Source organism: Thamnophis sirtalis, unplaced genomic scaffold (genome assembly GCF_051295495.1).
Source record: "Thamnophis sirtalis isolate CommonGarterSnake01/CBP01778 unplaced genomic scaffold, rThaSir2_p1.2 scaffold_9, whole genome shotgun sequence".
NCBI classification, from domain to species: Eukaryota; Metazoa; Chordata; class Lepidosauria; order Squamata; family Natricidae; genus Thamnophis; species Thamnophis sirtalis.
Genome location: NW_028261389.1, coordinates 32366478 through 32381398, shown reverse-complemented (window position 1 = coordinate 32381398; position 14921 = coordinate 32366478). Strand labels below are relative to the sequence as shown.

Here is a 14921-nt window from a genome sequence, read left to right as displayed (position 1 = left end):
AAGTCTAGCAAGTGTCAAAACTGCTGTCCTGGATGAAACTCAGAGCATCCACAAATACATCAATGTTGTGGCCCAGCAGGAACTGTTGGAGCTGCCACCAGACTCCGACAGCGAGGGGCCCTATGAGTCAGCTCTGGAGGATGTGGAGGACCCTGGACAGGGTTCTGACTCCAAGCAGGGCACAGAGAGACTGATTGGCCACCAGCTGGCGCCCGAGCCTTGAACCAGTGGGGAGGAGACAAGGGAGAGTGATCTAGAAGCCAGCAGTGAGTTGTTCCTGGATGCACGCCATCGAAGAGCTACTAGGCGTCAGGAACAATTACGCAATTACAGGAGGTGATTGTACTCAGCTGGTGGTCACTAGGCTCCTCTCCAGACTATAAAATCTACTTGTGCACATGACCATCTTTGTAGAAGTCAACGCAGGAGTGAATGTCGGAGGACAGTACTGTGAGCTTGGCAGGCTGGATTGCTGCCAAGCCTTATCTGTGTTTATTGCTGCCTGAGTTTGTCTGAGTTGCTGCCAAGGATCTTATCTGTTTGTCATGCTTGGCTTTCAGCCACCGAGGTTTTGGTGTTTTGCTAATTAAAGTACATTCCAGTTAAGCTTGTCTTGGCATTCGTTACTGAACGGAGGAGGGGGTCAGAATACATCAGTAAGATGGCCCCCAAAGATGAACTGCTGAGAAAATGCTTAAGGCAGCAGTAGACCTGGGAAGGTGAAGCAGGAATGCCATGGCAAGACAAGGCCTTGTATGGAAAGTACCATCAACAGATATCTGAGATGGCAGTTTAATATTGTACGTTAGTCTTGACAAGAAACTAACTCTTGCCAAGGTTTAGGTCACAGCATCTATTTAACTTGATCTCTAAACATTAACTGGGACTTGAAAAGTTTATTTTTGCAGCCTATAAAACTCACATATTGCTGATAGCAAAATAGTACAAACATGATTGTACATTTTTTAAAATCTTGGGTGCTTTATTTTTTGTGCTCTATATTGTAATTCTACTTTGTAAGTTTCATTTAAAAAGTTTTATTTAGTCTGGGTCACTGACATGTAATACAGAATGTGATTTGAATATACTGTATGTACTGGTATGTAAGCAAAGTTTGAAGCAGGCAAGAGGAAACTACTTTTGAATTATTACCAAATAAATTAGTCATAAAGTCATCGGAGGTCAAGCTTAAGGAAGACCTTACTAGGCACACTATTCAAATAAATCTTGTTAAGGAGAGCTTTTCATACTTTAAAGAAAGGAACTATATCCCCCCACCCCCACACATCCATACCAACGCAGACACAAATATAAAGGTTTCAATATTTCTGTATTAAAGTGCAATTCAAAAATAATATAAACAGAGTTAACTATTTAGTTATGGAAAATAGTTATGCTTTTGTGTTCAGAATGAAGGTATTTGTTAGAAAAAGTTTATTTCATACTTTTTACTGAATAATAAACTCATTTAAAGGGAAAATAGATGAGTATCCATAACACCCCAGTATGTCTTGAGTTTTTTTTCTCTGTTAAGTAAAAGCCCTAACATCAAGGAAGAAAAAAGAGGTGACCTATATGCAAATTATATTCTCCACTACATTAGTGGAACAATAGTTCTTTTAAGAACACATATAAGAGGAATATACATATAAGTCATTATTAAATAACAGCTTAACATAACCCAGAATATTGGTTGCTTCTTCCTAGCTTGGACAAAAATACTATTACAGAACTCTTATCAAATATAGTTTCTTACTCATGTTTGGAGTTTTAATATTTTTCCACCTCATTATCTCTGGCCTAATGGTGTAGCTCAGCTAAATCTAGATAGAGGCCTAAACAAAGAGAAACTACTTTGTTATCTATGTCTGGCTTTACCAACATGCAGCAGTGTAAATTCCCATTTTCTGTAGCAGAAAAAAGTATTTTCCTTTTAGATGTAATATTTAGTATGGTATTAGCTGCTGCTAGTTAGAAATGAACTGATCAAAAATTGAGTCCTGTCCTTAGAATAACCAATATGTTTTTTTTCTGGATCAGGTGTTATACTGTTTGCTAAATTACATTTTATTTTAGTCCTCTCAGTTATAAAGCCAATCTTTGGTTCCAGTTCACATAAATGGCTTCAGTTCCACTTTCCTTTCTGCTGTATGGCTAGGGCAGATAATTTGAGTAAGACTCACTGCCCTACTCTTGCATCAGGCAGAAGATGTTTTAGAGACACATAAAGACGTTTTAGAGACATAAACCCTGCAGCCAAACTGAAAGCAGAAAAACCTGCTGTGCATTCCTTCAGATGTAGATAAAGTAAAACTATTTCCACCTGGCATCGTTCCGCAGGGACAAAGAACCAATATGGCAGAAAGTGAAATTTTTAAAGCATGGTTGGATTTGGCAAACCAGAAGGCAGCAACAGTTACTGAAAAGAAAGGAGTCGGTTAACTTTTTGGATCTCCTCCTTGTGATCCCTTCCTCTTTAGATATCAATTTCTAGGAATCAGTGGAAAGCTTTCTTCCTTTCTACTTTGCAGGAAAGGTCGAAGTCTCTGAAAAGTCCCTGTTATTCATTAATCTGCAAGGAGTGAAAATACCATGCAGATATTGATGGCATTAAAGATACAAAGATGCATGAAACCAAAATGCTCCTTCATGAATATCTGTGTCACATTAAAGTGTTTTGCTATAGAGCCTACCCTCAGGACAGAAAACATATAAAGTACTACTGTCACTGCTCTTGTATTGCCATGCTGAAAGTTTAACAGCAGGTGTAACATCATCCAATACTATGCATGCTACTGACACAGGATGGTCTAGAGATTAAAAAAAAACAAGAGGCAGCAGCAACGGCAAAATCTTCAGAGTCAAGAAACAAGAAAGTGGCGCTGAGGCTCCTGTTAGTTGTTCTTCTTTTCCTCAGGTGGTGCATAAGGAGGTGGTTGATCCTAAAATGAAAATTGGGCACATTTAATTAAATTGGCACATTACTATTAAATATTTCAGGATTTTTTCTGCCCTCTATTAAAATATCTCAGCGTTCTTAAAACTATTCAATATTGGATCACAGTGTGTAAGACAATTCAATGTAGTCTCAAAGTTTCTCAGTGTTACTATGTTTGTATAGTAGAAAGCAAAAATGCAGATGCTCTTGGTATAATGTTAACATTATATTCAGTGTAACTAGCTGCAAATTTTATTTAACTAAATGTCAGAACAGCAAAAAATTTAGAACTACAAAGCTAAAACTGCTCCTCATTGTGTTGCAGGATCTCCATTCTCACTCAGTGATTGTACCAAATATTACAACTCAGAACCAGTTAGTTCAGATCCAACCAAGTTAGCACATCAGAGAGTTAGTCTATGACCAAACTCATTACTCATTTCTCAGAATTTCCTCTCCCGATTTTCTTGGATAAAATAGTTCACCCCCAAAAATGTGGGCAATCATTACTCCCTCAGCCCCATCTTCTGCCATACACAATTCTAGAGAAAACCCTTACCATGGGCATGTAAACATTATGAGGATTAGCTGGGTTATAATATGCACTGGAAGTTGCCTCTGCTGCTTTATTGCCACCTACATCATTAATAAAAGAAAAAAAGGCAGGAAGAACTTTTAAAGCAAATGCAAACACTATTCACATTCACATAGGCTGCCTAGTGTCTTCTTATTATCTAGATAAAATTAAAGTACAGATTTGTAGCCTCTATAAGAAAGATTCTGGACAAGACATAGTAATCATTTTTTAGATATATTAACCATGTATATTTGCGTAGGCAAAAGAGAGAATATTCCACAATGATCAGAGAAGAAGATCAAGATCTATCAGCTCTCATATCTCAACAGTTAGCAGATCAAATAGAATATGTAATATCTAAAACAGAATCTGGTCACATTTTTGCATGCAAAGGGCACAGGCTCTCTCCTTTTATTAATTTTTAGGTAGCAAATGTCCATAAGTGGAATGGCACTGATGATATAGGAAGGGATGGAGACAGAATTTCTGACCTCGGCTTTTGGGTAGGAGGGAGTTGGGATGGGTGGATAACCAAAGTAAGGAATACTAAACTTACCAGAGTCTTAATACAAAATTTCAGTAACACAATCTTGCACAGTTTTTGAGTACAAAGATAAGGGCCTGGGGACTTATGTTTAAGAGAGGGGTGTTTCAAAGAACATTTACTTAATTCAAAGAAAACGACTTGGATAAGTCAGCATGACAATAATTGCTCTTTAAATAACTTAATTAAAACCCAGAAAATAAAACCTGGGAGCACAATGCAACTAACCCAGTTCTAAGCAGAAGCAATCCTAAATTCTTACCTGGCATCCCAGGTTCAGTCCAGGTCCTAGGAACTGTAGACCCTGGGTCAATGGGAGCTGAAGGTCCAGCACCAGAAGGGCCAGGATATGGGGGAGGAGGTGCCATGTACATAGAGTTCATCCCCGGAGGTGGTGGATACGCGCCTAAAGAAAAAAAATCTGTATTTGTACAAGCATATCACAAATATATTTTTGTTGGTGCAAGTTCACAGAATTTTTTTTTCTTACTTTGTACCTTCTTTAAAAACCAATCCGGAAGTATTTTCCAAATAACTTACACATTCATAGAGAGATGACTACTGTGCAATCGGTACTCTTGTGCAAATCCTACAATTATTCTCTTGGCTGTATAATATAATATACAATATATAGGACAGTAACAGAATTATTTGTGAGAAATGGATGTGTGGAATAGCACCTTAATTCTATCTTTATTACAGCAAATCCCATTTACTATGAATATGTTCAATCATTTTAAATATTACCCTTTCCCTAGTGGCAATTCTATAATGTTGCTATTCATATTTTTCAGATCCGGATAATTTTTAAAGTCATTTCATCTACATGCATAATTGTAAATTTTATAATGCTACATTTTATCAACATATTTAGACTTATATATTTATATGTTTAATTTTTTTAAAAAATGTTTTATAGGTTAAATTAAGACAAAAAAAGGAATATGAATCCCAAAACTTATCCTAGATCAGGGGTGTCAAACTTTCTTTGAGGGCTGCATCAGGGTTGTGTTTGACCTCAGGGCACCAGGGTGGGCGTGGCCAGGATGGGTGTGACCAGTCCGAAGTCTCTCCTGTCGGGAGTATCTGTCATGTACTCTCTGCCAGTAAAAATGGGCTCCCAAGCTCTGTTTTCGGCTGCCACAGCCTCCTCCAACCCTTTGTCAGTGAAAACGGAGCTTGGGAGTGCCACATGCGATGCTCCCAAACTCCGTTTTCACTGGCAGAGGGTTGCAGGTCATAGCAGCCAAAAACAGAGCTTGGGAGCCCGTTTTCACTGGCTGGTCCTTCACTGTTTCCAGGGCAGCCCCACAGGCCAGATCTAAATACCCCACAGGCCATATTTGGCCCCTGGGCCTTGGGTTTGACACCACTCTCCTAGGTAAACAAAAAGAGACAGTTTAATATTGAATAACAATATTTTATAAATTTGGTTGAAAATTTACCTGGAGGAGGTGCATATGGATATCCCATAGGCTGTGGGGCAACTCCATATCCATTCATTTGTGCAGGCATATAAACATAGGCGCCAGAAGCTGCCTGTGGCATGTAGCCTCCTGGTGGATGTCCATAAACATGAGGAAAAGGTGGTGCATACCCATAGGCAAACCTCGGAGGTGGTACTCCTCTAGAAGCTAAACATAGTATATTTAATAAGCCAAATTTAGCACATGAAATCTTGGTGTTTAAATAATTACGTTTTAAATCAACCAAAATAAGAGGGAATTTAAGCAAATGATCTGATTGGTTTAGCCATCACAATTGTTGTTGTTTTTTTGCAGGAAATGCCCTCTATGTGAAAATTGATAGTGAAATTAAGCAAACTACAGAAAGCATGCAGAATATAGCTTTGTTCTGTTTACTTGCCGTGGTCATTGGAACTGTCTGTATTTAATTCTAGGTAACAAAATGTGTTTGCAAGCATGCATGGAAGCAGAGGGCAGGCTGCACCAGTTTCCCTCTGGGTCATGTGCCTGAAGGAGAAAAGGGGCTTAGAACGGGATAGGCAGCATTCCAAGTGACTGCCCAATGCACATTTGCCATTGGGGAATATTTTCCCATAATGTTTTTCTTCTCAGCTGCCAACCTAATCCAAACCCATTTTTTGTATCCAGTTTTTACTTTTCTTGCTTCTTCCACCATATCAAATCTGGGCCCATTTTGTCTAGAGAAGTTATCTTGCTGATAGACAAGAGCCCAAGTCTCTTTAGGTAATTTTTTCTGCAACATTCTGTTTGGGTTGGAAAGAATGAAAAACATATAATGGAGGTGAGAATAGCAGCATTTAGCACTGACCATACATTAGGGTTTAAGAATGCCTGAAGAACTATCAGCAAGTACATCTGTCAAATATTATCATAAAAAACAGAAATCAGCTAGATTATCTGCCTGGAATGGGAAGAAATGAGAAGAAAGTCTTACCATCACTTGCAAGCTTGAACATCATTTGACCGAATTCTACAGCACCTCCACTGAAAAAACTCATTTTAAATGAAGCCTGACCTTCCCAGCCACCTAAAAAAAAGTTGCATTAACAGTCTTAAATTATGGCAGCTTCCCAAAAGGTTGTCAAGACAAGAGCAGGGATAAATTGAACATGATTTGATATCAATATCAGTTTACAAAGTAATTTAGAAATAATTTTAACAAATATTCCCATAATAGGTTATTCCCTATACCAGTTTTGAGAAATCATCTCATTTTTGCCAATTCTAGGTTCCTCAGCATGAAATCCAGAGATAAACCACCAACTTTCAATAGGTGTATTAAATGCTTAGTAAGATTTGCTTGCTCATGTTATTAAGAACCCTTTAAAATCAAATAAAAAGGACCAAAACCTCATTCTATATCAAAGTTCTGGAGAGGGTTGACGATGGCCCAATAACCCTAACTTCACAGTATATCCCATCTATCACGCACAGATTTCAATGAGAACATATTTGAAACTAAGAGCAATACTTAAATTGCTTTTTCCCCTTTTCATAACCAGCTAAAAATGCTCATTCATCACTTTCATCTAAACACACTTATATGTAAAAAGTTTATTTCTTCTTACAAGATCAGAAGTTGATAACTTCTTCCAAACTCTAATCAAATGTTTTCACTGAATTTAATCAGGGGCTGTGAAATTTAGCCAGACTCTATATCAGGAAAGCAGAATTTTCTATTTCCATATGCAAGCAAACATTTGCAAATAAATATAAATCTGATTTGAAAGAATTGTCTTTAAAATAAGTTTTCAAAATAAAATCCAATTTTACTTTTTCTTCCAAATCAAGTTAGAGTGAATTGTGAAGTTTCTCATAAGTATTCAATGAAGGATGGTAAACCTAATAGCTACCAAAAACCTTCATTATTGGTATATGTGTACAAAGAAGCATCGCTAGACATTTTGGTGAATGTATAGTTCTCAGCTACAAAAGAAATTTAAACCAAAACCTTTATGTTTGATTTCACATATGATTACTCCAAGAGCGTAATTTTTTTTTAAAAAATCCTCTCTGATGGATAACACATACCTCCTGGCTCTGCTTGTATTACTCCTTTGATATAATTGGCAGAAAAGACAGGTTGTTCTATAGAGCATCCCTTCACCAAGTGGAATGGCATCATGAAAGACATCATTGGGTCTTTGTTTTTTGACACAAAAATAACCTGCAAAACAAATTTATGCCTTCACTTTTTTTTTAAAAAAAAGCACAAGAAAGCCACACAGAAATGAAAACCTTGTAACATATAATTGCAATTTACATCAATATCAAATCATCAACTTAAGTTTTAAAATTGGACTATATTTTCTCATCCCAAAGCTAACCCATCCTAAAACACTTTTCTTAAATACAATCAATCAAGATAGATATTTTTAGAAGGCTGTTCAGCATGGTTTAGCTTTACGTCTTGTAACTTTTGATTCTTGGCTTGTTTAGGCCTTCATTAAAGAACTCAATAACTATGTATGGACCAACCAAAAGAAAAAGATAATATACAAAATATTTAAAGCCAAAACACAATCCTTTTAATCTATACACAAAAGCAAACATTTTAAATATTATTTTTAAAATAGTGACGGAGCTGTATTTATTTTTCTTTCTGAGCTGGAGGTAGTTCTAGAGACAGAAGGATTCTACGCTATGCAGAACTCATCTGTAGTGTTTGTCAACCTAATTGATCCTGACAGCAGGCCTGCAATCAAAACTTCATAGGCCATTCTTAAAGTCCACACAAGATGAGTGGAGTCAATCTTTTGAATAATATACTCTCAAATATTTAAAACACTAAATTTTCTGAAAATGAATTGTTAATGCAAATAGTATTGTAACAGTGTTACTGGCTTCAAAAGCTAAATCACTATAACTATTTTAGTGACTTCAAGTCTTTTAAAGACTTCCACATGGAAGGCATTAAGCAGTTCAATTTGGATTTTGATCAGAGCATGTAAATGACTAAAGCATGACTTGTTTTAGATAACCCTCTAAACTATGAGACACCCAAATCAGGAAAGAAAAAAAACCTAACCATTGGCTTCACTTCTGATGCCACAGCTAACTTCCAGTCTAGTAAAAACATCAAATTGAGAAGGATTTTGAGAAAATCTGTATTACTTTATGTATTGCTAAAATGTCATTTCAGAAACTGAATATTGTTTTAGAAGTTTAACTGAAGAAATTTTCCACTTCATTGTTTTACTTAGGACAGTTGGATTTCACTCAGAACTTACCCGATAAGGAGTCAGAAAAACCATTCCTTTCTTAGTGCCTTTGAACATCTCTGGACTGCCAGTTATCTCAGAGAATGTCAGCTCCACATCTTTACAGTGCTTGAGAATACTTCAAGGAGATACAATATAGAAGTATTAGTATCTTTAATAAGGTTTATTAAAAATGACAATACAGATGAAGAATCAACTTAGTAAAAAGTATTTACTAAGCTCAGTCCAGAAAATGTAGCTCTGTTCATCTTTGTATAAACCTCTGTACAAATAACACCACTAGTGAGAGTATATGATCCCCAGAATAGATAACACCAATATCTATTATTATTATTATACAATTGTATCACAGCGGCCAGTTGTTTCGCCGGATTTGGCATTGGTTACTAGTCGGGTCCCACCCAGGGGCCTAGGACGTCGTAACGTATTTTCGTAATATGCGTGCAGATCCAAGCAGTGCGGCTTTTTGCATTTGACTGATGGTGATTTTGTCAATTTTTAACTGTTTTAAATGTAATTCCAGTGCTTTTGGAATAGCACCCAGTGTGCCAATTACCACTGGAATTACCACTGCTGGTTTGTGCCATAGTCGTTGAATTTCGATTTTTAAGTCCTGGTATCTTGCGATTTTTTCATGTTCCTTCTCGGCGACCCTGCTATCACCTGGTATTGCGATGTCTATGATTGTGACCTTATTTTTCTCAACCAGTATGATGTCTGGTGTATTATGCGCCAGTATTTTGTCGGTTTGTATACGGAAATCCCACAAGATCTTGACCATCTGATTTTCGGTGACTTTTTCAGGCTGATGTTCCCACCAGTTTGTTGCTGTTTTGATATTATAATTTTTGCACAAATTCCAATGGATCATTTGTGCTACTGAATTGTGCCGCAATTTATAATCAGTCTGCGAGATTTTTTTACAGCAGCTGAGTATGTGATCAACAGTTTCATCAGCTATTATTATTATTATTATTATTATTATTATTATTATTATTATTATTATTATACAATTGTATCACAGCGGACAGTTGTTTCGCCGGATTTGGCATTGGTTACTAGTCGGGCCCCACCCAGGGGCCTAGGACGTCGTTATTATTATTATTATTATTATTATTATTATTATTATTAGTAGTAGTAGTAGTAGTAGTAGTAGTAGTAGTAGTAGTAGTAGTATCACAGCGGCCAGTATTTCGCGATTTTTTCATATTCCTTCTCGTCGACCCTGCTGTCACCTGTTATTGCGATGTCTATGATTGTAAACTTATTTTTCTCAACCAGTGTGATGTCTGGTGTATTATGCACCAGTATTTTGTCTGTTTGTATACGAAAATCCCATAAGATCTTGACCATCTGATTTTCGGTGACTTTTTCAGGCTTATGTTCCCACCAGTTTGTTGTTGTTTTAATATTATAATTTTTGCACAAATTCCAATGGATCATTTGTGCTACTGAATTGTGCCACAGTCTGCATGATTTTTTTACAGCAGCTGAGTATGTGATCAACAGTTTCATCAGCTTCTTTGCAAAGTTTGCATTTAGCATCATCAGAAGATTTTTCGATTTTGGCCTTAATTGCATTTTTGTGGATAGCTTGTTCTTGCATAGCCAGGATTAGTGACTCTGTTTCTTTCTTTAGTGTACCTGCTGTTAACCATAACCAAGTTTTTTCACTGTCCACTTTATCTTTTATTTTTTCCAGAAATTGGCCATCCAATGCTTTGTTCTGCCAACTCTCCATTCTTGAGTTTATCTCATCTTTGTGAATAGTTAACTATTAGGAGATGGTCCAAACTATTTTGACTGTGAGGAGGTGAGTTTTCCTTCTCTGTGCATAAAACGCTATGGTTATTTCTATGATAACTAGATCTAGCCACCAAAGTCAGCCAAAATGTGGAATGAATTCAACCAATTGTGACTGATTTGTTATGTTTCAACAAGCACTGAATTAGTTTGAAAACTTATAGCTTTAATCTTCTGCAGTTATTTCAGAGCAAGGCTTGTTGAGCACCAAGCAGACTTGCATATAATCTTATTATAATGAAACACAACTATCTATTCTCATTTCAATAGCTGATAAGGCAAGCCATTATTCTCCCAGCACCCCACTAAATGTGTCAAATATTTATGAATATTAAGGATGAGTGTGTGAACAGATTTTCTTTCTTTTTTTATTCTGATGAATTATGATAAATTACTTGATATAATTGCTTATAAGCAGCCTCTGTCATCTAAACCAGGGGACTCTGGTTTATTGAAGACCTCTAGATGTAAACATCAGAAATGGTATCTGGAGCACCATTGGGGGAAGATTAACAGTGAATCTCACTGAAAATAGGTAAGGATATTTGTTCAGATCTATTAAATGAAAACAAGAGTGGCATAATATCAGACTTTCTTTGGCCTTGCTGTTGATAAATTACAGCCCAGTAGCATTGTATAGGTAGCGTGTTCAGTTTTGAGCAAAGGTGGGCAGGAAGACTTGTAATCAGTCTTTCTGCACTACATTTTGCAAATGAAGTCATTCATAGTCATATAACTTTTGATTCGTCACAGTAGGTGTAAAGTGGTAATTGGATCAATGTCTTTTACTATTATTTGTGGCTGATGAATCCAGATAGCAGTAAGTGTCTCATTTGGGGAATAAGTGATGCTCCGGCCTCATTCCCTGGTCCCAATGATAGTGGATAACTATTGTTGTCACCAAGCTCCTCTTCTTGATGAAATATTTATTTATTTATTCAATTTCTATAGCCATCCAACTCAACCAAGTGACTCTTGAGAGGCTTTCTTTTGGGGAAGAAAGTGGGTGTCAGAGCATCTAGTAAAAATGCATAACCTGACACCCTTTCGGTCAGAAATCTAGAAAAAGCACTAGATGGAAACAGTTTTCATGTTTGGTGAATAACCTATGAAGGGACCTGGATGGAGAGAACAGATGCCACATGGACCATTCAGCAACATTCAATACAATGTTAATCACAGTATTGTTCTGGACCACCTGCCCAGTTTGGAGTTGAGGGCACTGTTTTACAATAGTTCTGCTCCTTTCAAAGTAATTCCAGTGGTGATGATGGGTCAGGTTGGCCCAATGGGTGGTCCTTTGTGCGATATCTTGGGGTTTGGTCTTCTCTCCCTAACATGAAACTGCTAAAAGAAGGTATCTTATCTGTTTGGAGAAAAGTATCATCAGTATGCTGATGAGCTGATCCCTAGTTATACATTTTCATCTTGGGCAGGACCGACCTGAAGTTCCTGACTCTGAAGGCTATTAGTCTGGATAACACAGAATAGACTCGCAGTGTTTTTCAACCTTGGCAACTTGAAGATGTCTGGACTTCAACTCCCAGAATTCCCCAGCCAGCATTCGCTGGCTGGGGAATTCTGGGAGTTGAAGTCCAGACATCTTCAAGTTGCCAAGGTTGAAAAACACTGGAATAGAGTGAAGTTCAACAGGAAAGGGGTACAATTCTGTTCTGGTTTTAACTCTAGACAGAATAGCATTCCTCTTAAACAAAAGTTCTACAACTTGGAGTTCTTCCAGGCTTCATGGCTTACAGCTGGAGGGACAGGTGGAGGCCATGGCTAAAGGAGCCTTTACCCTAGTTTGGATGATGTGTCTAGTAGTGCCTACTCAGCCCTACATAGAATTGGAAACACTAGTGATAGCAACTCATGCACTTAACTCTATTAGACTACCACTACATGATGTCCAAAAAGCTGCCTTTTAAAATCCTCAGAAAATGCAATATATAAATTGGGAAAGATACCCAAACTCTGAATATCTTCATCAAAAACCCAAACATTTTTTTACTTAGGATTTTTTAAAAAAAAGATAGTGACTGCTCAAGAATGTTGACAAGTCCAAGCTTTTTAATTTAGCATTCCAGTGATCATGTGGAAATCACATGATTCTGGTTTAACTCATACCGGCTTTACTTTCAGGCCTACTGACAGTATTGCAGCTCTGCTGTACTATCTTTTTGTGCTGCTTTCTTCAATAATTGCTTGTCTTATTTCAAAGTAAACCAAAAGGAAGAATGATGAGTCAAACATGTAAATTATTTGCCCTCATTTGTTTAATAATTATGACAGTCAAATTATTCGTCTCGTCAAAGTATTAGTTGAGCAGTACTATCTTAACAAATAAATTATTAATGTTTTCACGTGAAGCCAATTACTGCAGTCATGTTTCCTTTTAGGTAATGAGCCTGCGGGAAAAGTAACACAGGAATTTATCTCGGGCCACACTTTATTTCCTTTTCCCTATCGGTTTGTACTTCTCTAGGCTGTGATGGAAAGAGAACTTGTACTCAGTAATGCAGCCTCTTTAACTCTCTACCCTCCACGAAAATTGTTCTCCGGATACACTCATTATTCCTAACCTAAGCGGAGGAAGGCGGGATTAAATTTCGACCTTAATGAAGCCTAACCTGGGAAGGAAAATGTGTGTCACAACTACGGCTCACGTCATAAAACAACCAGACTACTGTACGCACGGGCCGGAAGTGGAGCTAAAGGCCGCGTAGACTGTCGAAACAGAACAGAACAAAACAAGCTATTACTATCACCGCCCTCCCCCCCCACCCGAGTCCCGGGATGGCAAGACTGTAGAGAAGGGGGGCGGGGGCGGCGAAAGGTTAACACTTCTACGGCCTCTTGGGCAGAAGTCACAATCCTCCTGCGGGTGATGGGAAAAACTCTCGAGCCCAGGCGCCCCCCTCGAGGCCGAGGAAACCAGGCGGCTCCCCAGGGGGAAAGGTGGCTGGGCTTAGAGGCGTCCGTCACACCGTGCGGGTAGAAACGCTCTGCCTGTGTTTCGCGATCCACGAGGATACCCAATAACCCCCCACCCCAACTCTTCCCCCTGCCGCCCCTTGCCAGCCAAGTCCATCTTGGTCTCCGGTTACCTTTCCCCGTGGGGCGGGACAACCCCGCCACCGGGCAAGTGGTTCCTGTTCAGCGCCATGTTCCCGGCCAATGGCACCGACCGAGGCAGTTCGTCTCTTTCGTCCCTTGCCAAATACGGCAGAGCCGCCCCGTAGCGGCCGTGATCTCTCGGCGCGCAGGCCTGCCTCTCGGTGGAGTGGAGGCGTGGCGCCCGGTCGGCTGTGGGGGAGCCTGTCCCGCGGACGCCTCCTGGTCACTTGGAAAGACTGCAAAAGGCGCCCTGGTGCTTACTACGGCCCTACTTTGTAATCGGCTAAATAATTGATTCTGGAAGGAGGAGAAGGAAGATCAGTTGAGCACATAAGCAATGCAATTAGCCTTGATGGATGAAAAAAAACGTCCATAGCTAGGTAGTACCTTTCTTGGGATTAACCCAGTGGTTCCCAACCTGGGGCAATTTGATTTTTAATGGGGGCAATTTATCCTTGTTTAAACCAAGTTAATTGCCTTTTTGGCTTCCTCCGACTTGAGTAGGTAGAGTTCACTTTTTGAGTAAAGTAAGAATTATATGTGGGGGGCGGACAATCAGGATTTGAGAGGTGCTTAGGTGGGGCACTGCCAAAAAAAGGTTGGGAACCATTGGATTAACCTAAATACCAGTCATATGTTTATTAGCTATGTAAATATGACATTTCCCTGCATTCCCTCCAACCACTCTGGAAAATAATTTGATTAGAAGGCAGCTACCGGCACAAATATTATATAATGGAAGGCTGGTTGAAATCAGCAGTCCCTTTCTACATCTGTAGATGGCTGAAAAATGTATTTGGAGTGAGGGCTTCCCTCCCATCACAAAACATCTTGCTTCCTATCTTGCCCCTTTAAGAGCACAAGCAGATATTGTTTTGGTTGCATTTTTCTCCGAACTTGAACTTTGTAGATTTGTGGCGGTGCCTGGCAGTCCACTGTGGAAAGCCATAATCCAAACAGAATATGGTAAAACAGACCCCAGGCTGGCATAGGATTGAGACAAGATTGTATGTTCTTACATTGTTTATATACTGAATACATATTGAGGGAGGCTGAATTGGAAGAAGATAATGTGAACTTTTAAATTGGAGGAAGCAAAAATGGTCTTTGAAGAAACAGGTTAGAAAGATTTTTAATGCTTTTCAACTTTACCGTTGAAGAAGACTCCTCTAAGTATAGCAGGGATAGCCAGAAAACAAACAAGTGGATCATAATCCAAATAACAAGGCTCAAA

General features: G+C 38.6%; 1 protein-coding gene across 2 annotated transcripts; it reads right to left on the bottom strand.

Moving 5' to 3' along the window:
* Positions 1–1311: 1311 nt before the first annotated feature.
* WBP2NL (WBP2 N-terminal like) lies at positions 1312–13870 on the bottom strand. Of its 2 annotated transcripts, XM_087723236.1 has the most exons (9): positions 13678–13822; positions 13201–13297; positions 8777–8885; positions 7578–7713; positions 6481–6573; positions 5505–5693; positions 4322–4465; positions 3498–3574; positions 1312–2942 (listed from the first exon to the last, which is right to left on the bottom strand). In XM_087723236.1, exons 3-9 carry the CDS (start codon positions 8822–8824, stop codon positions 2895–2897), a joined length of 735 nt encoding a protein of 244 aa, XP_087579362.1. In that variant the 5' UTR covers positions 8825–8885; positions 13201–13297; positions 13678–13822; the 3' UTR covers positions 1312–2894. The 2 variants fall into 2 exon arrangements, with proteins under 2 accessions (XP_087579362.1, XP_013907534.2); XM_014052059.2 differs by lacking the exon at positions 13201–13297 and having other exon boundaries at positions 13678–13870.
* Between the last annotated feature and the right edge of the window lie 1051 nt (positions 13871–14921).